This window comes from Penicillium argentinense, assembly GCF_028826775.1.
Source record: "Penicillium argentinense strain IBT 30761 chromosome Unknown utg000009l_segment0_segment0, whole genome shotgun sequence".
Lineage (NCBI taxonomy): Eukaryota > Fungi > Ascomycota > Eurotiomycetes > Eurotiales > Aspergillaceae > Penicillium > Penicillium argentinense.
The window spans coordinates 988,040-1,013,748 of record NW_026622668.1 but is presented as its reverse complement, the minus strand read 5'-3'; the positions used below and the strand labels follow the sequence as shown (position 1 = coordinate 1,013,748).

General features: G+C 52.3%; 12 protein-coding genes across 12 annotated transcripts; 3 read left to right on the top strand and 9 right to left on the bottom strand.

The window, feature by feature from the left end:
• Positions 1-1,030: 1,030 nt before the first annotated feature.
• Positions 1,031-1,554, top strand: N7532_007979 (uncharacterized protein; the record flags this gene model as incomplete). Its single annotated transcript, XM_056620471.1, has 2 exons — positions 1,031-1,239; positions 1,299-1,554. The coding sequence occupies 2 exons, from the start codon at positions 1,031-1,033 to the stop codon at positions 1,552-1,554; spliced, it is 465 nt and encodes a 154-aa protein (XP_056471277.1).
• Positions 1,555-2,206: 652 nt separating this feature from the next.
• Positions 2,207-3,076, bottom strand: N7532_007978 (alpha/beta fold hydrolase; the record flags this gene model as incomplete). The annotated part of the gene is made up of 1 exon (XM_056620470.1): positions 2,207-3,076. The coding sequence occupies one exon, from the start codon at positions 3,074-3,076 to the stop codon at positions 2,207-2,209; it is 870 nt and encodes a 289-aa protein (XP_056471276.1).
• A 1,553-nt stretch (positions 3,077-4,629) lies between these two features.
• On the bottom strand, positions 4,630-5,270 carry N7532_007977 (uncharacterized protein; the record flags this gene model as incomplete). Its single annotated transcript, XM_056620469.1, has 2 exons — positions 4,630-5,080; positions 5,125-5,270. The coding sequence occupies 2 exons, from the start codon at positions 5,268-5,270 to the stop codon at positions 4,630-4,632; spliced, it is 597 nt and encodes a 198-aa protein (XP_056471275.1).
• Positions 5,271-5,276: 6 nt separating this feature from the next.
• N7532_007976 (transposase) lies at positions 5,277-6,242 on the bottom strand (the record flags this gene model as incomplete). The annotated part of the gene is made up of 1 exon (XM_056620468.1): positions 5,277-6,242. The coding sequence occupies one exon, from the start codon at positions 6,240-6,242 to the stop codon at positions 5,277-5,279; it is 966 nt and encodes a 321-aa protein (XP_056471274.1).
• A 66-nt stretch (positions 6,243-6,308) lies between these two features.
• Positions 6,309-7,307, bottom strand: N7532_007975 (uncharacterized protein; the record flags this gene model as incomplete). The annotated part of the gene is made up of 1 exon (XM_056620467.1): positions 6,309-7,307. One exon carries the CDS (start codon positions 7,305-7,307, stop codon positions 6,309-6,311), a length of 999 nt encoding a protein of 332 aa, XP_056471273.1.
• Positions 7,308-10,580: 3,273 nt separating this feature from the next.
• Positions 10,581-11,957, top strand: N7532_007974 (anaphase promoting complex subunit DOC1; the record flags this gene model as incomplete). The annotated part of the gene is made up of 2 exons (XM_056620466.1): positions 10,581-11,103; positions 11,170-11,957. 2 exons carry the CDS (start codon positions 10,581-10,583, stop codon positions 11,955-11,957), a joined length of 1,311 nt encoding a protein of 436 aa, XP_056471272.1.
• A 323-nt stretch (positions 11,958-12,280) lies between these two features.
• Positions 12,281-13,741, bottom strand: leu2A (3-isopropylmalate dehydrogenase LEU2; the record flags this gene model as incomplete). Its single annotated transcript, XM_056620465.1, has 6 exons — positions 12,281-12,513; positions 12,577-13,204; positions 13,292-13,387; positions 13,445-13,510; positions 13,579-13,599; positions 13,691-13,741. The coding sequence occupies 6 exons, from the start codon at positions 13,739-13,741 to the stop codon at positions 12,281-12,283; spliced, it is 1,095 nt and encodes a 364-aa protein (XP_056471271.1).
• Positions 13,742-14,503: 762 nt separating this feature from the next.
• Positions 14,504-15,576, bottom strand: N7532_007972 (CDP-diacylglycerol--inositol 3-phosphatidyltransferase; the record flags this gene model as incomplete). Its single annotated transcript, XM_056620464.1, has 3 exons — positions 14,504-14,872; positions 14,937-15,316; positions 15,390-15,576. 3 exons carry the CDS (start codon positions 15,574-15,576, stop codon positions 14,504-14,506), a joined length of 936 nt encoding a protein of 311 aa, XP_056471270.1.
• Positions 15,577-16,334: 758 nt separating this feature from the next.
• On the bottom strand, positions 16,335-18,293 carry ptcA (type 2C protein phosphatase PTC6; the record flags this gene model as incomplete). Its single annotated transcript, XM_056620463.1, has 3 exons — positions 16,335-17,569; positions 17,635-17,946; positions 18,071-18,293. The coding sequence occupies 3 exons, from the start codon at positions 18,291-18,293 to the stop codon at positions 16,335-16,337; spliced, it is 1,770 nt and encodes a 589-aa protein (XP_056471269.1).
• A 637-nt stretch (positions 18,294-18,930) lies between these two features.
• On the bottom strand, positions 18,931-20,723 carry N7532_007970 (putative RNA splicing factor (Pad-1); the record flags this gene model as incomplete). Its single annotated transcript, XM_056620462.1, has 3 exons — positions 18,931-19,660; positions 19,733-20,041; positions 20,098-20,723. 3 exons carry the CDS (start codon positions 20,721-20,723, stop codon positions 18,931-18,933), a joined length of 1,665 nt encoding a protein of 554 aa, XP_056471268.1.
• A 717-nt stretch (positions 20,724-21,440) lies between these two features.
• N7532_007969 (fatty acid alpha-hydroxylase) lies at positions 21,441-22,698 on the bottom strand (the record flags this gene model as incomplete). Its single annotated transcript, XM_056620461.1, has 3 exons — positions 21,441-21,594; positions 21,651-21,899; positions 21,971-22,698. The coding sequence occupies 3 exons, from the start codon at positions 22,696-22,698 to the stop codon at positions 21,441-21,443; spliced, it is 1,131 nt and encodes a 376-aa protein (XP_056471267.1).
• Positions 22,699-24,111: 1,413 nt separating this feature from the next.
• On the top strand, positions 24,112-25,341 carry N7532_007968 (uncharacterized protein; the record flags this gene model as incomplete). The annotated part of the gene is made up of 1 exon (XM_056620460.1): positions 24,112-25,341. The coding sequence occupies one exon, from the start codon at positions 24,112-24,114 to the stop codon at positions 25,339-25,341; it is 1,230 nt and encodes a 409-aa protein (XP_056471266.1).
• Positions 25,342-25,709: the final 368 nt, after the last annotated feature.

Here is a 25,709-nt window from a genome sequence, read left to right as displayed (position 1 = left end):
GACGACAAGGGCCGGTGCAATTGGTGTGTGGGTGCCGTTTTGAAGTCTGGCTGCACCGGGTGTCGGCGCCGTTGAGAGACCGCGAGCGCAAAGGGGGTTGTGGGAGAAGTAAAGAGAAGGGCGGCAGATAGGAGGGGCCAAGGTTGACGGGGATTCCTTGGAAGGCGAAGTCACCGCGCCGACAGGAAAGTACGGAGAACCGGGCACTTGCCCGCCCGCGACGACGTCTCCCACCTGCGTCACTCGCTTTTCACTCTAACTTGATTAACTACGCTACTGCAGCAGTACTAACGCAACTCCAACCCCAACCCAGGCACCGTGAGCCCGATCGCGCTGGTTTCTACCGATATTGCATTGATTTCACGGAATCCCACTGATTTCCCACCCTTGTCGCCCTCGCACCTTCAACCGGGCGGTCGTACCAGCCAATCACAGCGGCAGCCCAACCCAAAAGCAGGTTTTGACACGGCGGAGTAGCACAGTCAATTTACAACCTGCCGTGCGCAAAGCACCCCGGAACATACCGAGGACTCCATTCGCGGACGCGCGGATTGCGTCTTCGCTGATCTCGGATCGCCCTCTGCCACCCCCGTGCACGGTGGACATGGACATGCCGGGTTCTTTCCCCCGGGGTTAACGGCCCTGGTGGAACAGCTCGGCGGCCGTTTATTCGTGGGAGCAGAACCATAATCGCAAGTCATTGACTTAACAGACTCCACTTGGAACGGTGGCTTCTCGGCCCGATGAATCTGCGCCAAGCGGACGAGAGGAGACGGGTGATAAGGATTCGTACGTACTTTACGTCCAGCGCATCAGGGGGAAAGCGTGGCACTTCCAAACAAGACGCCTCCAGATGCGCCGGGGTCTACCAACCTGCATTGCGGGCGACATGACCTCATCTGAGCCGGCGTGATATGTACAGGAGAGCTGAGAAGCACATGCACGGACCCGAGACCCTGCTCCCCCACGGGGTTCCGATCATGTTGACTGTACAGATTGTCTCCGTTCTTCGTCGGTCAGGCACACCGCCATGGTTTCGGTCTTTGAGCCTCCTCGGCCCATTGGCGAAGACACGTATCTACATGAGCCGCTGGCCAAAACCAATACTCCTGGATCTTTGGCACCTGCTCTAGCGATCCTATGCACCTGGGTCGGAGGCGCCACGCCACGCCGCATCAACAAGTACCTCGCCCAGTATCGACAGATATATCCGTCATCGGCTCTCCTCCTGGTCACAACGTATGTTCCCAATACGGCTGTCCGGCCCTTGAGATGAGTTCGCGACCTCCTCAAACCAGCTCGCCGTGCCATCTGTCGGATCTTGGCATTGTCAGCGCCTACCAACGACGAACTCTGACGACCACGGGGAACATTACTTCATCCCTTTTCCCATGCGGGGGCCACATGGGTGTGCAGCTGGCTCTTTCGATAAAAGAAGAACCAGACCGGGGTGCAATCTTCTTCGAGCACCTTCAGGGAATTATCCTCGACTGCTGCCCTGGGGATGATGCTTTAGAAAGAGCGTACTGCGCAGCCCGTCTGTCTGTGCCGTAATCGACGATGGCACAGCTTTTGGGTGACACTATGCTGTATCTAGCGTTGTCTTTGTTTGATAGCCTGTAACATGCTGGCATTTTACGAGCAGTGCAAGACCTACGCGTACTTCTCCTTCTCAGCGACGATACTACCTTTGGCTCGAGTGCCCGACGTTTGTATACCTGCTCGAAGGCAGACGTAAAGGTGGGCTGAGGAGATGTCCAATCACACTACGAGGATGCGAAATCCCAGGGCTACATTGTGCGTTAGATCCTTTTTGAATCTGGCTCGCACTGCAGACTGATCATAGAAGAAGCGAGCCGATATTGAACAGCATATATTCAGAGGTTCTGGCAAGGTGGAGATGGACATGTCGGATTTAAGTTTCATCAAGGACCCATCGGATGCTATTTCCACCCTCCAGGGATCAGCTCCATTTGCGCAGCCGACTTTAAGCGGTGATGATATTCTGTGACAGGCCACTGCTTATTTACGACGTGTCTGTACCACTTCGAAACCAAGGTAGTAGATACAAGCCCCACAGCTGGCGAACGAATACTGGCTGCGGGAGAGGGGAAAGGGATATACCAGCCTTTTTCCTATCACGAGATCATAAACGCAGAAGGATCCAAGAAAAACGTGACTAAATCTTTGTATTGGATATTCAAAACTAAATGCTGCTCTTGGCCAAAAATTCCAAGATCTCTTCGGCGATGAGCGCAGTGTCACTCTCGACGGCAAAGTGGCCTGCATCAATCAATTTGATCACAGCCTGGGGGAGATCCTTTTTAAATGCTTCGGCACCGGGAGGGATGAAAAAAACATCGTTCTTTCCCCAAATTGCCAACAGCGGCACCTGCGAATTTCGGAAATATTCGTGGAACTCATCATAGCGGCGAACATTATTCTGATAATCGAAAAACAGATCTACTTGGATCTCCTTATTACCGGGTCGCTCCATCAACGCATAGTCGAGCGTGTACGTCTCTGGTGCGATTCGACTGATATCTGGCGTGCCATTCTCGTACTGGAACTTGGTCATGTCGAGGTTCAGCATGACTTGATCAATCTTGGCTCGATCTTCGGATGTGTTGTCGCTCGCCCAAAACTGCTTGATCGGAGCCCAGACGTCGCCGAGGCCTTCGACGTAGGCATTTCCATTCTGTGTTATGATCGCTTGAACGGCGTGTGGCTGCTGGAGTGCAACTATAAGCCCGGTCGGTGCGCCATAGTCGAAGATGTACATCGAGAATCGGTAGATGGAAAGCTCGTACAGAAACTCCGAGACCGTCATTGCCAGATTGTCGAATGTATATTTGAAGTCCGCGGGTGCTTCCGTGAAGCCGAATCCTGGAAGGTCGGGGGCTACCACATGGTAGTTTTTGGCCAGCAGCGGGATGAGGTGTCGATACTGGTGGGAGGAGGATGGAAAGCCGTGAAGTAATAACACGACCGGAGCGTCGGCCGGGCCCTGCTCACGGTAAAAGACCTTGACCCTGGTCTGTGGAAGGCTGATAGATTTGTTGTCTGGAATACTCATTTTGAGAACAGATGGAAGCTTCGGAAGGAGACTGCCGGTGGGAGGTATAGTAATGCTGAGACTTGCTGACTTGCGTCTGACGCGGAGAGGGGATTCCGGAGGTCTTAAATAATGGGCCTCGGGCCACTTGTCCCAACTGCTGATCCAAGGATCCCATCATTTATAATGTTTGCAGTTCCCACGAGTCTTTCCTGCTCTCGAAACGCCGTGAATCCTTCTTGTTTGACATGCGGAGTGGATTGGCCGCTTCGAGCGATGTGCAAACACTCAAGCAAACACCGGTGGGGCAGGGCGTGTTTGCAAGATTTGCAGTTTGTGTTATTGGTCAGCTAAGCTGTTTGAAAGAGACACAAACGACTCAATGACGTGGTGTGATGACTATGACTATTTGGCGTACCTAAGGCAGAGCCATGTATCCAATTATATTGAAACGCTTTGGGTGGGCCTGGTGTTATGAGTCGGTACCTTCATGATGGAACAGCTTCGCTGGTATTTGAAGTACTGCCAGTGTACTACATTCTTCGCTGATCGTTTACCCAAAAACATGGGTAATTTGGGAAGAGGCCGACTATATCAGTTTTGATCTCTTGCTAGATATGTTTCTAGTGCTCTATCCTAGAGATTACTTATGCTCCGAGCTTTCTCGGCTTCGACTTCTACAACGGGCTGGTACCAAACATTATGCTTAGGCTGCGGCACATCCGCTCCAATGGATCCTGACGCCGCTCCGCAATCTGCGGATTGCGGATGCTCCTCAAGATCCTCATCCGCGCTGCACCATACAAAGTGTCTTCTTTTCGTCTTTTCTCAATGAAATATTATGAAATGATATTGTATCTCGGTTTAGGAGATAATCTTATCATTTATTATAAGTCCCTTCCTTATTTTTACTGCAGAGGCATAGCTTAAGATGATGTTTTATTTGGTTTTACAGAGCCGGCTTGAACTGTATGTTGAGGTTCCAGGATAAGGCACCGAATTGATGCCTCATTCCAGACCTCTGTCGGCATGCCTGTCCAGGGAAACCCGAGGCACTGAGCTTGATATACGCTTCAAGCTCTCTTGCCGCCATTATATTCTACATTCAGGGGATCTTCATGGAAGAACCCCGATCGAGACCGATTATGAGGGATTTACTACTGTCAGGGGCTTGGCGCCCGTTCAGGGATAAATACCCCAGAATCGCATGTAGACAGTTTGATACAGTCAAGTTCAAGTTCTGTCAATTCCATTAAGGTCGATTTGTCTAGCAGGCCCTCCTTCAATATTCAGTGCTTCGTCGTAGCCCATCTCAACAACTTCGTCGTGATATATTCTGGAAGAGTTTCGGAACCTGGTGTCCACGAACAAGTACAAGCGAGCGACTTGATACTGCATATTGGGCCGCACCCGACAGATATCAACCCAGCCGGCTTCAAGAGCGACATACACATATTGAGACAATCGTATCCTAGAGAGACACCATTGAACTGAAAGGGGAGAGCTTCCAAGGTCTTCATATGAGTGGTGTCCTAAGGAGACTCTCTGAGACTCTTCGTTTGAGCAGAACAAATTCAGAAAATTGTCGCATGACTCCTTGCGGGGGATTGACTAATCAGGTCGTCGAACGCCCGAGATGGCTGGCCTTCTGAATACCCCTGAATATCAGGGTCCTCGAGAACGATAATCTCATTATCCTCGGCATCTGGCTCTTCAGAAATCTCGGTTTCTGGGCTATTTGGTGAGCCTTCAGGGGTGGCACCCCTTGATTCGATAGGAGGTAAGTCAGGATTGTGGAACAGTTCGAAATCACTGCCCTCGTCGATGATGATATCTCTGACTTCGTGGATTGTGCCTCTAGGCCGACCGTCTTTGTACGGCCAATAAACTCGGTATACTGAACTGTGGTAGCTACCATATCCAACGAGCTTGCCCATCCATGCCCGCGGTGCAAGGTGCCTGCGTGACGGGTTGCGTCGAATCTGCTCCTGTTGTAGTACAACGTACGCATCACTGCCGAGGATGCTAAGAAACTGAAATCTGGCTTCTGGCCGTGCCGGATCTCGTACGGGGACTTGATGCCCTCGATATGCCTCCCGTGATAAGGGAGCATGTTGCGCAAGGAAACAACTGTGCGCATGACTTCAGCCCATAGGAACTGTGGGAGGCCGCTGTCCTGGAGAATCGCCCTTGTGCGCTCGCCTAGCACACGCATGAGGCGTTAAATCTTGCCGTTTTGCTGATGGGTGTACGGCGCGGATAGGAACCGTGCGATGTTGCGGTCCTTTGCCCACTGCTGTAGCTGCATATCGATGAATTCGCCTCCGTGATCAGACTGGATGGCCACGATTGAATCCCTTCGCTGTGGGACCTGCGGTGCAGCTGTTCCTGGGATAATAGCTTCCTGAGCGATGTCGGACAACGAGTGGAAACTTTCGATTCTAGTTTCATGGTCTCGTTCGTACTCTTTGGCGAACTCCTGGATGGCCCATTTGGCGCCATGCTTGTGTCTCAAGAACTTGACGGTTGCCCAGCTGTCATAGTCATCAATGGATGCTATCCAGTAGCGCCCTCCGTCGAGCGACCGGCATAGCTTTCCGCCTCCACCGACATCGATGTGGACGAGTTCTCCTGGCTTGGTGGAGCGGCGCAACCTTGGCATCGTACGGCGTATGTTCTGGTGTGCCTTTGCAATAGTGCATGGTTTGCAAGGCTGCTTCGGGATTGAAAGTCCCTTGATGTCGATGCCAGTAGCAGTGCTAGCCGCTTCGGCTACTGCCTTCATACCTGGATGGCCGAGACGGCGATGCCAGGTCATGACATTCGGCTTGCTGCGGTCAAGTTTCGTGACTGCGTCCGTTCTCTCTGCGGAGGTCACTACCCTTGGGGTAACTTGGACCGTCTCTGTGTCGAGTATAGTCGTTTGCGAGTGCTGGATGACCTTTCTGACATTCAATAGCCAGTTGTGTTCACTTCGACTGCCTCGTGCGAGGACTGAGCCGTCCTGTCGGTGCAGGATAAGGCTCTTCGCCCGGCACTCCGCTGTGATTCCTTTGTCGGCTAATTTTGATGCACTAAACAAGTTAAAGCGGAGTCCTGGAATATACAGGACGTTGTGGACGCGCACTTTGCCGCCCTGCTTTGTGCCGTTATCGAGGATCATCTCGACATCCCCGATAGTTGCCATCGTCTCCTGCGTGGCCAATGCCATATAGATTGATCTGTTCGATGGTCTTGCAGTCCCCGGAACGAATTAATTCGGGGACGAGATCATGTAGTCGTCGCATGCAGTGTCGACGACCCAGCGCTTCATATCAGGGGCCACTGTTGCGTCCGTTGATAGCGCATAAAGAGGTGGCTCCACAGGATTTCCCTCGACAGTCGTCGTTATCAATGACTCTGTCTCCTGTGGCTTGCCGTTGCTAGTGCTTTGCACATTACTTCCCTTAGATTTGTCCTTAGGCCTCTTTTCGGGATGTTTTCGCCAGCAATCCGGTTCAGTATGGCTGGGTTTGCGGCAGTATGTACAGGTCTTCCGTGAGCCCTTCGATTCTGGCTTCGAAGAGTTGTTCGTCGCGGCGACCATAGACCATTTCTGGTGCTGTCGATTCGCTGTTTCCTGAGTCGACAGTTCATGGACGATAGAACGGAAGTGATATTCGTCCATAGGGTTGCGCTGCTCTTTGGCGATAGTATCCCAAGTGGTCTTCCACCCCGTCCATTCGGGTGTATCGAGACCAGTGATAAGTGCAAGGCATCTACACCATTCAAATTCGGGAGACCAACCGCGTCCGACAAAGATGTCGTTCCAAGCGGCCTGAACTTTGCGGGCATACTCGGATATGCCTCTGCATTTGCTATACCGAATAGATATAGCTGCTTCCATGCCTGACCGTGCAATGCTCACACTGTTCGCTGCGTACTGCGTCTCGAGTAGCTTCCAAAGCAAGTGTGGCTGGTCGGCTAGTCGTGCTACGTCTCTGCTGATCGATTTTGAGACGTTTTGCACAATGGTTCGTCCGGCGGTGTAATTCAACCGTACCCACTCGAAATATAGGTGGTGTTCCTCAGGTGGCGCTACCAACCTATTCTGGCTGACGACGAACTGAAGGAGGCCGTTAGATCCAAGCAGGATCAACATATTCTTCTTCCACTGACGGTAGTTCCGTGCCCCATTAAGCTCCTCGATGACGGTTTGGATTTCTCCAGCCCTACTATGAAGCTTGGTCAGGCTTTGGAGACGCTTCTCCATATTGTCATCAAATATGCCGGTAGCACTACGGGGTGCTATGCCGCTGGCAGATGGGAGACGGTTCTGAATGCCTCGAATACCCTGGGGAGCCGTACGGGCGGCTGCCGAAAGGGGTTCTATCTCATATCCTCCTCCGAGGGAGGTGGTCGAGATAGCTGACGGTCGATTTGTCGCTGCTCATCATTCATTTCTTCGGCTTCATCATCATCAAATGCTCCCTCGGGAGATCCCAACGGCTCCAAGGGAGCAGGATCAGGACCTTCTGGATGGCCTTGATCTTCTGGAAACGCTCCGACCGCGCTTGCAGGAGCGTCGGGGGCGTTTCGAGATCGTCCGCGGCGAGTTGCAGGCGCCATACAGGTGGCAGCTTGCGAATAGCTTCACGGACCGGAGGATGGCTCAGGGAAGAGAGTGAAGATGATAGATAATCCTGGCTTCAGTGGTCAGCCGGGCTCATAACCTGTTGAGATGGGCTACGACGAAGCACTGAATATTGAAGGAGGGCCTGCTAGACAAATCGACCTTAATGGAATTGACAGAACTTGAACTTGACTGTATCAAACTGTCTACATGCGATTCTGTGGGGGTATTTATCCCTGAACGGGCGCCAAGCCCCTGACAGTAGTAAACACCTTATAATCGGTCTCGATCGGGGTTCTTCCATGAAGATCCCCTGAATGTAGAATATAATGGCGGCAAGAGAGCTTGAAGCGCATATCAAGCTCAGTGCTTCGGGTTTCCCTGGACAGGCATGCCGACAGAGGTCTGGAATGAGGCATCAATTCGGTGCCTTATCCTGGAACCTCAACAGAAGTTGGGTAGGCTCTCGTCGATAATGCCTTTGGCCATCAGGAATGCATAGCTAGGTATATTTGAGCTCTCCACGAAAGCTCCAGTTGGCTGGAGGCCATTCCATCGTGCGGCCAGACTATCGATCAAGATAGCCGGGCTCTGCGCCATTTGCGTACGTTGCGTGATAGTGCTGACGGCCTTGTCTTCTTTGGCGGGGGCGTTTGGTTGAGGGTCCTTGAGGGCCAAGGGGGTGACAAGGAGAGCGTCGTCAACGTCCATCTGTACCAGGTCCATGGGGAACCCAATGTACACCAGTTTGCTAGTTGGATAGCATTCGGTCGCGTCGATCATTTGAGGTGCGTTTTCGGAGAGTCCAACAGTACAACAGCACTGGAGATCCGGGAGCTCATTTCCATGAAGAAGTCATGGTCACCATATCCAAGGGTGTGGTGCATGACCAGTCGCTTTTCTTTCGCGGCGGTGGATGGGAAGCCAACAAATGTGGATCACCGGCACGAGCTCAGCACTCGCACCCGTGATGGCATTCAGGGCCGGCAGCTCCCCCACACCAAACGTAGTGACAACTGCAGAAACTCCTTTGACCCGGGCATATCCATCGGTGGCATAGACTGTCGTCGTCAGTGGTCTAGTTTTCACGATCTTGTTGTTGGCTCCCGTCGCTGACCTGCATTGAGCCCATTCGCATTGCCCACCGACTTCAACCCACATTTTTCAACATAGTCGAGCACAGTCAAACTGAATCTCCAGGAGCTCCAAATACTGATCTAATGTTGAGTTCGTGCACATGACAGAGATACTGCAGTGGAATTTGGTGGTCAGTACTGGATTATTGTTATAGTGATACCTACCTGGGTAGGCTTGAATCGGTCGTACCTCAGCGAGATGCGTTGTTGAGATATTTTATATGTCAACAATAGTGACAAGAATCACTGTTTGACAAAAATGGAGATATTGAGAGAACAAGGTACTTCAGATGCGTGGTATTGTCCAGGACTGGGAACTTTGCCGGCAGTCCTTCGGGCCTGATATCTTTTTATGGACCTCGCCGAGATCAAGTCCCAGACATACATATCGCTCCTATGATCTCAATTGAGCAATGGCACCTGTCGGTCAAGTGTCATTTCTATGATCTACATTCCATAGTTATCATACTACTTGCGTAAAAAGTATGGAAATCTAGTCCTTCAATGGAAAGGTGATGTGGGTTTACGGATTTGGGTATGTACTGTGCGATATACAATGTGATGGCGAGATCAATTCATTCATCTGCATTTGACGGAAATGACTGTCTAGCAAGTGCAGCGCGGTTGTTACCTAACTTTCTTCTGAAGATACCAAGGCATGGTAGATATGCTGAGTTGGGGCACATCCCGATGTCGCAAGCCAGATCAAGCTTAGTGAGCCTCAGTATGCGAGGGCTCCTAGTGGAATTGCGTTTCTTAGTCCCACCAGGATGTGACAAAAAGCAAAAGCAAAAATTTAATGTGACAAGGGTCCCGGTAGGATGTTGCGCCATTATCAATATCGAGGAGTATATTGTCGACGCAGACCAGGAGACGAGTTTTCAAGAGAACAGCGATATAGCGAAGAGATCCACTAGACTTAACTTCATTGGGGAAAAAAGGAAAAAGTGTACTTCAACAGATTTTACTTCTTTTGTACAATCTCGCCCACCACATCTTGAATGGCAGTATGTCGACATGCAGGGTCTTGTTTGGGGTAGAGGTATGATGAAACCAGAAAAGCAGTAGCGGTGCTGATCTTGATTTTCAATGTTTCACCCCCTGATCGATTCAAACTTCAAATTTTACGGAGTAAATATCCGTTCTGCATTGTTGATTCCGATGAGTGGAATGACGGCATCGCATCAGTCCAGGCTTTGCCCTGACGCAAAAAAGATTCCCAACTACCATAGGATAGAAAACAGAGTCATTACAGTTTAATATTATCTGTGATATGGAAATTGCTATCGCCATGCTGAATCAACCCCATATTCCCCCATTGCTGCTTAGGCAATTCAAGGGTCAGCAGAGAAATCTTATTGCCATTGGAATAGGATCAGTACAACCATGAGTCGGACGTAATGTGAGAGAATTTCCATGCAACAAATATGCCTAATCCTCAAAACCACATATGACAGAACTATGGTTATCACCGAAACGACCTTGGTCAACCATAGTACGAGGCCCTAGCTACAACTGGTGAGGAATGCAGGACATAATGCACCCTGTAGACGCAACAGACTCTAAATGCAATACTAAATCGAGTTCTCGATTTTAATCAAATGAGTCTAGCACATTCTGAAGAGACCAGAGAGCATAAGCAATTAGTAATAAAAAGAATCATACGTCGGCAGTGCTACAGTGACCTCAACTTGGCGCTAACCGCAAGGAGAAATCGAGCTCCCCGTGCCGCAAAGTAAACAGACATCCGTCCGCAAGACTCTCCGCTCCCCTCACTATGCCTCACCTGCGCCGACAGCCAAATCCCCACGACCATCACGCAAACCAAGGACCCGACGGCCTGGGCAGCCTCCGGGCCCAATTCCAGACTCCTCCCGCGCGGCACACGCCCTCCAACCCAACCTACCGCCACCCGCCGTCAACGGGTCCGAATGGTCTAACACCCGAACCAGCGGCCGTGATGGCTCCGCCAGCGTCGCTCAGAAACCCTTTCGCCATATTCGGGCGGGATAGAGACCAGAATCGACCTGAAACACCGGCGCCACTGCCAGAAGAAGAACGTGTCGAGGAGTTCTTCGAAGACTTTGCTGAAGACCCGCAGGAGATGGAGGATGCTGCCGCTGAAGAAGAAGAGCAACAGGAGGATTCAGATGACGAAAGCTCGGTGTGGATTGATCCAGACGAAGAGGAGGCTCGACGTGCATTGGAATCAGGTGAAATTCATGAGTCCGAGTTTGAGGAGTCGGAGGACGACGAGGACTACGAAGACGTGGACGTGGACGAGGAAATGCACGATCGAGGTGTGTATTTCCACAGTAACAACAACAACAACATCTTCCTTCAATGACTGACACTTTCAAATGCAGAGAAATCCTCTTCCCCTCTCCCTCCCAACCTCCGCGAAATCTCGTCTCTCGCGTCCTGGACTGTCTCTACTTCCAAGCCTGGCTGTGGTGTTTCTGCCCTTCGAAACCCTTCGCCAATGCAGTACTGGCAATCCGATGGTCCACAACCACATACCCTTACGCTACATTTCTTCAAACTAGTCGCCGTGGTGCGCATTCGGGTATACCTCGACTTCGAATTGGATGAGAGCTACACCCCAACCAAAATGGTATTCCTCGCTGGCATGGGTGGGAATGACCTCGTCGAGTTTGCAACGTGGGAAGGTGACGGGCCGTGTGGCTGGGTCGACGTCCCCCTGACCGGAGTCGGAGGTCGAAACGGAGGCTGGGTGCGCGAAGATGAAATGACGCACAACCGCCGGTCGATGAGCGCGCAGCAACGGTCTCAGGACGGCCCTACAAGGCAGGGGCCTGTAAACGAGAAGAACATCGACCGACAGGGACAATCCGTGAAAACCCCCAACGATATCTACAATGGAAATGTACTCAAGGCCATGGTGATTCAGATGCGCGTGATGGAGAACCATCAGAATGGCAAAGACACTCATGTACGCGGGTTTCAGGTTTTCGCATGCGATGACAGCCGGCGTCGTATGGCTGTCGCGCCGTCTGCTTCCGCGGATGGCCGTCCTGGTCAGGCCGATGCATCTCGGCCCTCAAGCCAGGGGACAGATGCTGCACGGACTAGCGTGATGGCTGCTTATGGACTGGAACAGCCAGACTGGATGGGTGAGCCAGTCATCCGGTGAAATACTTATGATGCTGGAAGATCGCATAGCTTTTGTATCAGGCGTAATGTACGGGCTGGGTGACTTGAGTTTTCTTCTTTTTTTCTTTTGCAATGTATTTCCAGCGGCTTCGAGATACCCTCCATGTTTCATTATGAGATTGGAGCGACAATGTTTTACATCCCCCCCAGAGTGGTTTTAGAGCAGATATAAAACATCCCATCATTATGTTTCAGCTAGGATCATTACTAAAAAATTCCGAAAGGGTATTCCATTTTATTTTCCTACACTATTCATGTCTCGTATAGAACCTATCAGGTTCCTTATAGCCACTTATTTCTTGTTTACTTGAGCAGCTTCTCAAGCTCGGCAGCAACAGCATCACCGACCTCGGCGGTGGTGGCCTTGCCACCAATGTCACCGGTGCGAACGCCGGCCTCAATGACGTTGCTGACGGCCTTCTCGACAATGCGGGCATCATCGAACATGCCGAAGGAGTACTGCAGCATCATGGCGATGGAAAGGATGGCGGCGACGGGGTTAACAATACCCTTGCCAGCAATATCGGGGGCAGAGCCTAAGGATGAAATATTAGGAAATTCTTCTTCTTTGCTGTTTAAAGAGAAAGAAAGACACATACCGTGGATAGGCTCGTAGATACCATTGACACGGCTCTTGCCATCGGGGATACCGCTCAGACTGGCACTGGGCAGGAGACCAAGGGAACCGGGGATAACGCTAGCCTCATCTGAAATGATATCACCGAACAGGTTGCTGGTGACAACAATACCGTTCAGCTGACGGGGGTTCTTGACCATAATCATAGCAGCAGAGTCGATCAGCTGGTGACCAATCTGGACCTGAGGAAACTCCTTAGCCATAACCTCAGTGACGACCTTGCGCCACAGACGGCTAGTAGCCAGGACATTGGCCTTGTCCAGACTCCACACGGGGAGAGGGGGGTTGTGCTGCAGAGCCAGGTTACCGGCCAGGCGGGTGATGCGCTCAATCTCGGCGCGAGAGTAGGGCTCGGTGTCGAGGGCGAAGCCGGAGCCGTCGTCTTCCTTGCGTTCGCCGAAGTAGATACCACCAGTCAGCTCACGGATTATGTTGAAGTCGACGCCACGGCAGACATCGGCCTTCAGGGGCGAGCTCTCGACCAGCGAGGGCGCGGCGAAGTTGCAGGGGCGCAGGTTACCGAATGTACCCATCTCCTTGCGCAGACGCAGGATGCCCTGCTCAGGGCGAACGGCGCCAGTTCCCCATTTCTGTATTCAATGTCCTTGTGAGTATACCAAGCCGAGTAGTGTTTTTTTTTTTTTTTTTTTTTTTTTGGGAGATGTTGTCGGACGTACCGGTCCTCCAATGGCACCAAGCAGGACGGCGTCGGCCTTTTTCGCAGCCTCCAGGGCCTCGTCAGTCAAGGGGGATCCGGTAGCGTCGATAGAGGCCTATTGTTTGTCTATTAGATGTGGCCTTTTTCAAGGTCTTGAACGAGTTGTACTTACACCGCCAAGCAGGTGGTCCTGCAGGTTGAAAGTGACATCACGGTTCTTCTCGATCACGCGGAGAACCTAAACACAATTGCGTTAGGACTGATTGCTATAGAAGCTCCAGTTCGAGAGACTCGTATGGCTCTCACCTTGATGGCCTCAGCAGTGACCTATATATGTCCACGTATTAGCTATGATTCAAAGGTGCCTTTACAGGCCGAGGGGCCTCAATTGCCCAGGGAAGTTGGGCAAGCCACATACCTCGGGACCGCAGTGGTCACCGCCAAAAACAACGACATTGAAGGAAGACATTGTGCAATTGGACCAAATAAGCAGAAAAGTTTCACAATTAGAGGACGCTCACTTGGATCGCAAGGGGAGCTTTAAAAAAGGTGGGATGCGGGTGAAGTCGACCCCGCCGCTCCGAGATCGGCGCCGAACGGCCCACCACAACGAAGGGCGGGCTGCCACAATGAGAGCTTGACCTACGACCTCGGCCGCGCAGAGCCGCAGCTAGCCATTGGCAACTGCCATGAGAAAATGTATAGGATACCCACGAGCAGACAATTGCCTTGGTTTGCCCTTCAATTAGACGTTTCGTGCTCTGATCTGGCAAGCTTTATGCTACCAAATTGGCAAGAGACAATGACATGCATTAAATGATGTATAGCAGTGGCATTAAAGATATCAGACCAGCATAAACATTGAAAGACAGGTTCGAAAGAAAAGATGAAAAATTGAAACTCAAGGGGCAAATGGAAAAGAATAAGCGACACAACCCCTTGTGTACTATACAGAAAGGTCCCAGAACCAGCCCATTCCATAAGGACCGTCCTATTCCGCCCAAAACGCTCGTCAATAGGATTTATTTAACCCGCCAAATCAACCTTACCACGGAGGGCCAAGGCGACAGCTGCTGGAACTGTCGGCCGAAGCGCCCCCGAAATCACAGACCGAAGCTCCAAAACATGCATGACCCGAGAAAGGGTAAGAGGGAAGGACCAAAAAAGGCCATTTCGGCCGGCCGGCAACCAGCCGGAAACCACCTGTGCAACTTTGTGCTACAGGGAGTACTTATTTCTTACTGTTGGCGCGTCGGGCTTCGAGGTCTCCCTCTGCGAGCCATCGGCTGGCATTGACCAGCTGGACGACATTGACATACTGCTTGAAAGCCATGACGGGCAGCGAAACAATAGTGATGATCCAAGGGAAGGTGCTGTCGATCTTGTTCGCACGCGCCATCTCGAGGGCACCTGCGCTCCAAGGGCTGGCGAAGATACCGCTCAGCGCGGGATTGGCGGGAGAGCCGGGCTGCACAGAGGACGGCTGAGCATCGGGCACGGGCTGGAGCAGCGAGGGCGACAGTCTCGGCGAAGAGAACGAAAGGAGATAGAGCCCGATGAAGAAGAGCTCGTTGAGGGCGCAGCAGATGAACAGAACAGTCTAAAGAGAGGAGAGCAGCGTCAGTATATAATCACCTCTCCAATCGTACAATGCATGGTCTTACCTTGCTGTGATAGTACTGGTAGAGAATCCAGCTTCGCTCGGAATCAATCGACTTCTTGTGGCTCATGTTGGAGCCACCCATGCTCAGGGTAGCATACATGTGCATATAGTGACTGGCCATGTCCAGGCAGATCAAGCTCTGGAAGACGATGGCCCAGCGAGGCCACGCCGAACTCAAGAAAACCAGCAGGCATGCGGTGGTGCAGCGATCAGTCACCATGTCCAGTACTGCGCCGAAAGTGGTCGACTGGTTGAAGTACCGAGCTGCGTAACCATCCAACGCATCCAGCAGACATGACACGCTGTAAAGAAGGGAGCAGGTGCGCGGGTGGAGGGGCATGTAGTAGAGGGAGGCGATGGCGAGAACGATACGGGAATATCCTGGAAAATAATTGCGTTAGCCATACAATTTTCGAGCTCGGCGATCACGGCACAGATGGAAGTGTTAACTCACCGATGAGATTCGGGGCGAAGAGGAAGACGTTCTCCTTAGGTTCGTCGCTCAACTTGGATTTGCTCCGTTTTTTGGAGGGCGTCCGCTTCGACGGGGTGGACACGTTGCCATTGCCGTTTGCCGACTCTTCGCTCTCGTCCCCCTGGGCAGCGAGGGCCGCCTTTTGTCGTCGTGTTCTGGCGCTCATTGTGTCTTGAGGGGAAAGGGTGGGTTGGGTCGTGAAGATGACAGCGCAACAAGCACGGGACTACTCAACCACGCTTGGCAGTTGGACCCTGGATGAGATAAGGATGATAAGGTTGGCAGGTAGGGTAGCGATAGATGCAAGAAGCGGAGCTGGAGGGAAATAGTCCGGCCCTTTTGGCTGTTAAGGAGGGATAGGGGGATTGAAAGGAGAAAACTCGACGGGGCGATAAGGAGGGTGATAAGCCAAATTGCGCGTCACGGTTGTAAGATGGGACGATGACGCGACGAGGCCGAGATCGCAGGCGGTCGAAGGAGAGAATCTGAGGAAAAGGAGGAGAGCGAAGGAGAGGATAGATCTGTCGGGTCCGTCCAGCTGGAAGATCAGGTCCAGGAAGTAGGGATGGGCGGTTGGCAGCAGAGGCCCCTGCTGTGCAAAGAATGTTTACGGGTCGCCCGGAACCTTGGAAGCTTTCCCCACGCGGCCGAATCCACCTTCCGTCTACTTTGAACCAGCGAAGCCCACAGCCAGAAAATTGTGATGTTCGATTTCGCAAAAAAAATATATTCAACAAGTACGTAGCTCCTTGACTTGAAGACATGGGAAGTATAGTAGGTAAATATATCAGTGTGGTATTTATGCGAAGTCCACAAACCCTGCCAGGCTCAACGATTCGCGAAATTATGTACAATGGGGCCGAGAAAGAGCCCGAACTATGTACAGACAGCCAATTCTACAAATATGAAACACCGGTGACTTTCTCACGTCCGTGACCTGCGCGGATCTGTGGCATCCTGTCGCCGCCACTCGCGAGACTCCTTAGTTCCCAGACTGCCGACGCCGCCTTCCTGACGTCGCTCCCAACCACCGAGCCGGACAACGAGGCAAGTGGCATTATCTCCTTCCTTCGTCACCTCGGTCGCAAAGCTCACCACATCGCGCGCGCCTTGCTCGGGGGTTCGCGCTTCCTTGACGATATCGACAATCTCCTGATCGGCAAGAGTCCCGCTAATACCGTCTGACATCATCACGAGGAACGAAAATTCGGCAGGACCCATTTCGACGCGGCGGAGCTCCGGCTCAGCAGAAACACCAATACGCTTGGATTGGACATCCCCAAAGGCCCGGGTATTTGCGAGCCCGCTCATGCGCTCCTCGCCAAAGGAGTCCGTGACAAAGGTTGTAGCATAGCGGCGAAGTCGACTGGCCTCAATGGGCGACGACGGATGGTGGTTGGAAGTGAGGGGCACGGCTGCGCCGGTAATGGTTGAGCACAGCAAGACTCGAGTGTCGCCGACGTGAGAAACAAGTAGACTAGAAGGGGCAGCAGGGTGCCAAAATGGAGTCGGGGAAGGCGTCGATATCATGGCAATGCTGCCGGTGCTGCCCCCTTTAAATCGCGAGCGGCCACCGATCTTTGGAGTGCGAGTCAAACTCGGGCTGTGGAGGATCTCATCTTCGTTCAATGGCTTCTCGGCCAAAACGAGGTCATCATCCCGCTTGGCGGCTTGCGCCTTGACAAAGTCCAGGTCGGCACGCAGAAAGGCATATTCCAAGATTTCCTCAATAGAGACCTTCCCATTGGATGTCGTATCCATTTCCGCGTCGTTTTCGTTCCCATAGTAGGAGAAAGTGGTCGGTTTGAATCTTTTGAAGTAGCCACCGACTAGCCTTCTCCAGTTCTGCACAAGATTCTTTTCAAGATCGCCGATCCGCTGACGGTTACCGTCTTGCAGGACTGGTAATGTATCGCCTGCATTTGTCTGTCGTCGTGCGGTTCGGAGAATCGAAGAGACCTCGAATTCTACAGCAGTATCTTGAATGTACTCGTGAAGGGTTTCCTTCAAGAACGTGCTGCACTCTGACCCGCCGTGGCCATCGAAAACTCCAAAGTAGAAGACTTGCGGGTCGCCGGTGGCGGTCTCCGCCCCGCGGGACTCACGCAACCCCCCGAGGGACTCCTCAGGCGTTCGATTGTCAGCGACGTAGGTGGTCGCTTCGCAAATGCAGGGAGATCAATAACACCAGCTTGATATGTATCTTCGTTTGCCGGACGGGTACCGCGAGCAGTGACGGCACCAAAGTGATGTTTCGCGCTTCGCAGGGGGATCCGGACAACGGTCGTCTCTCGGCCAACTAGTTGTTGAAATGAGGTCGGAGAGTGCGGAGTCTCGCCAGTATGCGGTATAGAGGCAGAGCGGGGGAGCTTATGAAAGGGAGCGATCGGTCCCCGAGGATCCGGATGAAGCGATGACGATGGCAGATGGGTGACGAAATAGTCGTGGAACTGTGGACGTTTTCGAGCAGATGGTTGGCCATCATGAGGCGCGACATCATTGCTTAGCGCCCGGCATCTTCGAAGATGTGTGAAGCCTGGACGGGCGCCCTTTTGTTAGCTAGCTGCTGAGTACAGGCTGCGCCGTCGTTGAAAGGATCTTTTGAATGGGGTCGGAGATAAGACCGAAGTACCTAAGGTAGTGCGTTGGGGATCACGTACTGTAGCTGCCAGGCAAGGTCCAGACCCGGCCCGTTACTCGCCTCGCTGATATGACAATCATGAATGGCCCATTGATTGAGGGTGACAAGGGTAGTGAGGGAGGAATGGGATGTCGCAGTTGAGGCGTGGGGGACACATTTCGCTGGCCCGAGCGTCGGCAGATAAGGCGACGGAGGCCGGCAGCTGCCCAGCGCAATTTGCGACTCCGCGGAATTACACGCATCGGGTAATATCTAGGTAGACGGAAACCACGCTACTCGATTTTCATATGTAGACTATGGAGTGCACTACGAGAGTGGATAATGTGGGTTGCGAATTTAGGCAGTTATTTTATTGCAATGTTAGAATCTGGATCTGGGCGTGAGAACTCTGGAAGTTTACGAAAGGAAAACAAAATCCACACACTAGATACGTGATCATGAAGAAAGGTGAGTAGGATGAGTTCATTGTTAACGCCTTTCCTAAACCTTTAGAAGTCCATGATGCGCTTTGTGGAAATGAAAAAAAAATTCGTCGAGTAGGGGGATCGACCGAAGGATCACTGCCACCATAGATTATTCCAGGATGCGCTTGCATAGAAAAGAAAACGAAAACAAAACAAATTCATCGGGATGGGAGAGGGGGGGGGGGGGATCAACCAGAAGGGGATCACTGCCGCCTTAGTAAAATCGTAGTGTGATCAGCCAGGGTAGGCTTGTCGTAATGGCCGAAAGAGAACACTATCGATGTAGTGGAAAGTGGTGAGAATTGGCATCTAACAAAAGCAGGATCAATCGAAGAGCCTAGAGACAAACGTCGGGAAGCTCTGCGTGAGAAAGTGCCTGTAAAGATATGCCTAGAGACATGGTAGTGAGTGGCCATTAGAGGGCCTTGGTGCGGGAGAAAAGGCTGCTGTAGACAGCGTCCACGACCGGCTGAGCCGTGATCATCTTGCCGCCGAAGAAGCGCCCGTTCAGACCCTTGATAGCGTTTTCGCCACCTTGAACTCGGTCAAATTTGAGGTAAATGTCGCCTTGGGAGTTCGAGTCTACCGAGATGTGAACAACATGGCCATACTTCTCTTCGCACTCGGCGCGAACATCCTCCTCCAATTCTTTAACCCAGCCTGAACCCTCCTCCTCGGCAGGGTCAAACATGTTTCGAAGCATAACACAGCGGCTCGCCATGTTCACGTTGAGAGGCAGGGGCTTGTGCTCTGTCTTGGGTCGGAGGACTTCGCGCTGTTGATCAGCAGTCGGCTCGGTTTCATCTGTTCGCGCGAGTTTTCTCATCAGGGCATCTCTATTAAAGTTGCTGTAGTTTACTCCCGCGACGTCTGCATCGTCCAAGGCACTGGCACCGCCGGTCTTGTCGTGATCTCTGCCGCCGGCACGGTCGAAATTGTTCGAACCACCAGCTTGAACTCCGCGACCTCCATGGCCCGAGAAAGAAGAACCCTGGTACATTTGTCCGTTTGTAGCCGAGTTCTGGTGGCGACCGGCTGCAGCGTCGAACTTATCGTTGCCAAGCCCAACTCTGATGGCCCGACCAGCAAGTTCAAACCCATTCATCTTCTCCAAGGCCTCACGAGCTTGGTTAGCATCCCGAAACCTTGTGAGTTGTTAGCAACGGATCATTAGGCAAGTTGAACTTGGTGTTTTCAAGTTTGAAGGGTGCACTTACTGCACGAATGCGTATCCTTTGCTGCGACCATTTTCTTTCTGGAGCTGAACGAACTCAAGTTCGCCGAACGGTTCAAAGACATGCTGTAGATCTTCTTCAGTGATACTGAAGTGGACATTACCCACATAGAGTCTGTGAAATGGAGCTGAATGCGATGATCCACCGGAGCTCGCCTCCGGGTTGCGGGCTTGTCGGTTCTTTTCGGCTTCGGTCAGTTGGGCGATGATAGGGATGCCTAGAAGCTTTTGGCCGGTAAGCTGAATCGCAGCGGGCACGGAGTCTTCATTCTTGAACTCAACGTAGCCGACGCTAGGTTATTTCTGGTAAGCAACAAGTTAGAAAATCTGGAGATCAAGTTCACTTACCCCTTGGAACGGCCACTAACGCGGTCCTTCACAATTTGAGCCTCCTTGATAGGGCCGACTTTCTCGAAGAAGGCGATCAGATCCTTGCTTCTCAGGCGGATGGCAAGCTGTTGAACAAAAATCGTGCGTCGGTCGCGTTCATCCTCGTTCGGTTCAGGGGATTTGGTTGGGCTTCGGCGGCGAGTTCGGCCACCCCGGCGTCGCTCATCATCGCGGTCACGTCGGGAAGGGCGGTAGTGACGGTCATCAGGCGAACGCGAGCGAGTGCGGGCACGGCCACCGCCGCGGTAGTAATCGCCACTGGAGCGGTAATCGTCGCGGTCCTGGCGAGACCGGCGGCGGTCACTGTCGCGACTCCGGCTCCGTCTCGCCGAGGGCCGGCTGCGATGGCTGCCATTAGCGCTGCCGTGGTCGCTCTTCATTTCATCGTCGGCGTCAACGTCACGGTCTCGGCGGCGGTCACGGCTGCGGTCACGACGGCGGTATCGGTCACGAGAACGAGACCGATCACGGCGGTCCTCTGCATCCGCTCGAGATCTGTCATGCTTGTCATCATTCTCGGGAGTGGGATCGGCGGGGGCGGCTGTAGACTCAAGAAGAGCCTCGACGTCGAGTGGGGCCGACATTTTTGAGGTCTTTGTCCCCGAGTGCGATCGAAATGGCAGCTGGGGACAGGGGAGAATGAGCTAATGGAAGTTGATCTGAAGATAAGAACTGATATGAGAAAGACGTCAGAGCCCGGTTTCGTGAAGTCTTGTCGTTGCGGGTTTGCGACAGTCAGTGGATGATGAGGAGGAAAGCGAGACGGCTGTCGAGGCGGAAGTTGTTGGTCAACTTCCTGGAATCATGTGACATTTCAAGTTTTGTTTCCGCCTACGATTTTGCCACCCGGCACGGCTACATTTGACCGCCTCAGGTAGCCAGTCTGCCATACTTTTCATGAAAATAGTAAAAAATACTTAATTTGATCGTGTAGAACGTGGACATGGTACGTTTGTTAATGGGGCTATGTTTATTATTTTTTCTTTTTTTTGGTTGCATGAATGCTTGCTTGTGTTTCATTATGATTAAAGATTCATATACACTGATAAGTGATGCTTGGAAAGGAAGAGACAGTACTTTAGGTAGAAATCGACTTCCTGGCGCATCGAAGGATGAGCCAAACGAAGTCACCTGTACATGAGAAGAAAAAACCGTAGAACACATGATCCAAAACTCCTCGGTTGCAACGTGGAAAATGAAGATGTACAGTCTCTAGGTGGAACATAATCACCTAAGGCAAGACTCGACGTGAAGTCATCAAGAACGGTCTTTTGCGACTAGAACAGTCTGAGGTAGAAACTTTACTGAGCCTTGGCGCCCTTGGGGGACGGCGCCTCCAGTTCAGTACCAAAGACACGATCCCAAAATCGACTAGTGACGCCGAATCCGTTCTCGAAGTCGGCGTAGTGATGCTGAAGATGGTACTTCTTCAGTTCTTTGTAGTACAGAGGCAAGCTGCGTGGCAATTAGTACTATAATTTCACTGATAGGAGACGAAGTAAAAAACTTACTTGCGATGGTGAAGGAAGTAGTGAGTCAGATCATAGCAAATATAGCCGAACACGCCACCGCAGAAGACCTGAACGGCCGCAAACCAATTGTAGAAAAAGACGGTATGGGCCAGCTTCCAAAAAGGAGCTGCCAGGATAATAAACAGCGATGGAGGCATGACCAGTCGGTACTTGTCCATTGGGAGATAGTGATGGATACCATGGAGCAGGAAGTGAAGGGTCAAGCCAACGCGGTTGTCAGGGAGCCATCTGTAACAAGAAAAACGAGTTAGTAACCTTTAGAAACACAGATATATCTTTGCAAATGTCGTAGCTCTTACTTGTCAACGTGGAAGAGGAAGCGATGCATCAGATACTCGATCAGCGTCCAGAGACAAACACCGCCAATCCAGTACGCGGCAGCGGCAGAAGGGTCGCCGAGTCCGAGGGATCCGACCATGGTACCGTATGCGACAGGAGGCAGCCAGATCATGGGCACCACATACCAGGCGGTTTTGCTGAGGGGTTCGAGGAAGTTGCCGAAGAGGGGTGCGGATTGGCCTCCCTTGTAGTGGCGGGGCCGATGGATCTGCTCCAAGTAGAATTCCTTGGAGAAGTTGCTGTACCACAACTGAGCAAACAGGGGCTTGTTGAGATCGAGGAATTTGTGCGTCTTAAAATCCTGGCTGTAATCGGTCTCAACAGACAAGTCTTCCTCCTTCGACATCCCAGTGGTTTGGTAGACGGGACTGGCATCCGAGACGACGGAATCGATCCCGGTAGATTTGGCTTTGCCCGAAGAGCTACCCTCCGAGACAAGGAATCCAACATGATAGTCCTCGAGAATCTCATAGGCAGCTTCGGTGTGCTCGTGAGAGATCTCGTCTTTCATAATTTCCGTCACGTCCTTGCCGGCATAGTCTAGAATCAAATCACCCCCGCCCGGATGGTCCTCCACAAACTCGGTGACATCGTAGACCTTGCGACCGATGGTGATATAGCAAGAATTGGCGCTGTTATGCGCCTCGACCTCGGTGGCCGTGAAGGTGGGCAGAACCCGTGCCGGCATTGTATTTTTTTTCCCTCTTTTCCTTTTTCGCAGTTGCTGTTCCAGGAGATCGAGATCAACCGATGGGATGAAAGATGAGAATGGGCGGTGCGGAAGGGCGATCGGAGGAGAGGGTGAGAAAGGGTCGATTGTGATCGAAGTTCGCGGCGTCGAGAGTCGAGACTTCGGAGGGGCGCGGGAATAAATTATTCAGGGGAGGCGTGGCGTGACAGGCCCCGTTTCCGCCCCGGCAAACAACGGGCAGAATTTTGAATTGCTACTCGCCAAACCAGGTTAGTTGGATGAATGGTAAGGTGGGAGATCAGGCCACGAACAGATCGAAGCAGGTGGATGAGATGGCAGCTGGTCTCTTTGTCGAATTTATCGCGCCGAATCAGTATTGTGCTGTATTGTTCCTCGGCCGCAGATGATCGATCGCCTTAGTTAAGCAGCCTTGGCAGGGCGGAAGGAGTTGCATTTTAGTATTACTAATCGGCCGTGTGCAACTGTAGTTACGATCAAGTCTGTATTAAACGTATTGTACTATAGTAGTCCTACTTCTACTTTTGTATATTTGAGTAGCAAGAGAATATAATGGTTGGTTTAGCTTTGCAACATTCTGAGAGTGGCTGATCAAATGCCCCGCAAATTGCTGACACAAAACTGCGGTGAGGGTTCCAGCAGGACCCCCAGGTATGCTCATACTTGGGCCCTACACTACAGTACCTTAGGGTGCTCTAGGGTGGTGGGCTAAGAAGTAGTAGACTGGGTCCAACGCCACCAGCGCAAGAGGCTGACCGGCAGATGCCCCCCAGGCACATGCACCTTTACTCTTAACGCCTGGCCGTTCGTGCCAACGCGCCCAAACACGTTGTGCCCGTCTCCGTGGAGAACCTGGGATTTTTCACAATTCCAATCTCCTTTCGCCCGGTCTCAATTGGGCGCTGATGCATTGGATGCTCATCCTATGGGATTGCTGCCCCGGACACTGCGGGACACGTTCCAGCATTGCGGTGGACCCGATCCAAGGAATGCAGGTACTTGCTCCCGGACAATTGAACAATCACAGTACTCCCATCTGGATGTACCAAATGCAGGACAGCCTGGACTCCATCGGGAGCTTCGCATCACGACGATCGTTTGTTTGTGCTGGTCGTGGCAGCTCGAAAAGGGCTAACTTTCCCCGTACCCCACCAAGCCAGAATGCACGCATCATGTTGGACTGCTCCGTTCCCGGAAACACTCGAGCGACGTCGACAAAACAAGACATCTGTCGCCAGGAAATTGTCAGGGATTAGCATCACGCTAGCTCTGCTTTAGTGCCCTCTGCAGCCCCGCTGGGGCTCCCACGCTTGATCAAGTCGGCTTCCTTTACAATCCTCCTTTTTCAAGAATCCCCAACCACGTCCCTGTCAATTCCTCTGCGCAGCCACCATGTCGGCGGTGGACGATGCCCCCGTCAATCCAATCCTGAACTACATCCAGCAGCTGACCGAGACCAAGAAGGGTCTGCCTTTTCATCAACCAGTCGCCGTCTTGACCTCCCACACTGTTACCGACTCTGCGACGCTGTTTCGGCTGGTGTCCGAGATTGGCCCTCACATCGCGGTGCTCCAGGTCCAAGCCGATGTCATTGACGACTGGTCGGACGAGGTCATCGACCAATTGACCTACTCTGCGAAGAAATACGGGTTTATCTTGTGGGAGGGAAGTCGCATCCTCAATTCCACTGTCAATCTCATGGGCCGCGGGCGGGCCAATTTGGCAACCCGGAAGACGATCGCGGATCTCGCCAAAGGGAGATATGTAAATGGCGCCGCCAAAACGGCAACCTGGGCCAACCTGGCGACCTCCTGGGCGTCGGGGGTGGCGTTGGACCAACAGGAGCAGGACGTCCTGCTCCCGACCCTTCGCAAAGCAGCTCGGGAAGCTGTCGCGACCACGGCAAAAACAATCGAAACAGAAATCTCCGTCGCGGACGGCGCTGAGCCTGTCGAGCAAGAACAGACCCCAACATCTCCGCCAACTCAAAATGGTTGGCACGAATTTTCGGCGGACATGGGCTACGCATTGAGGAAATCCTCCACCATATCCGTCACGGAGAGCGTCACCCTCCAACCCCACGTCGAACCGGAAGACGGGGTACCAGCTCCACCGTTGTTGTCCCGCGCCATGGCCCTATGCCTGCCATGCGATGTCGACACCGCATTCACCTTGGAATTTCGACAGGGCACCATAGCGGCCGCTTGTGCCAACCAAGATTTCGTCGCTGGCCTCCTTACCAGCGAACCGTTGTTCTGCGAATACCACGGAAATAATTTGATCGATCTCGCTGTCCCGGAGGGATGCGATGTGTCAGACGAGATGGAGCATAATTTGCTTGCCTACTCGCCGTACCTAGAGCGAAATCACTCCGTCGGCCTGTTTTCACTGGTTCCTCCTGAGCTCGCCTATGCCTTTGAATCGGATCCGATACACACCCTCAATGCCGATTCAACATCCCCAGGTGGCCAGCCTCGGAGCGTCGCCAAGCTAGAATATATGGTCGGCAAGGCATTAAAAATGCGCGACGCCAACCGCAAGGAGAATGAAGGCAACCAGGTTCCTAAGGATCTTCCAAAGGGCCCCAGTGTTCTCCAGTGCCCGATGGTCATTCTGCCTTGATTGAACACTGCTCTACCGCTCTCAGCTCCCGTCGATCTTCTCAAAAGCAAATATACTTCATACCCTATTGAGCCTCTATATCCCCGCCTATAAAATATCATTGCCCGCTGGAGCACAGAAGCCCATTTATCTGATCTCATTCTGAAGCATTCTAAGGCCGTTTATATCCACAAGCCCTCGCATTTATCCTGAAAAATTATCATTTACAAATACACAATCTACTCGAACCCTTATAAGCCTCCTAAAATTTGCTCCATTTTCTTGCCTCGTTATCTGATGCCCGCCTGGACTTTCATTAATTTAACTACAGCTCGGGGAAACCGTGGTTTTCACCGCCTTCTCTGATAAAACAACCAAGACACGTGCTT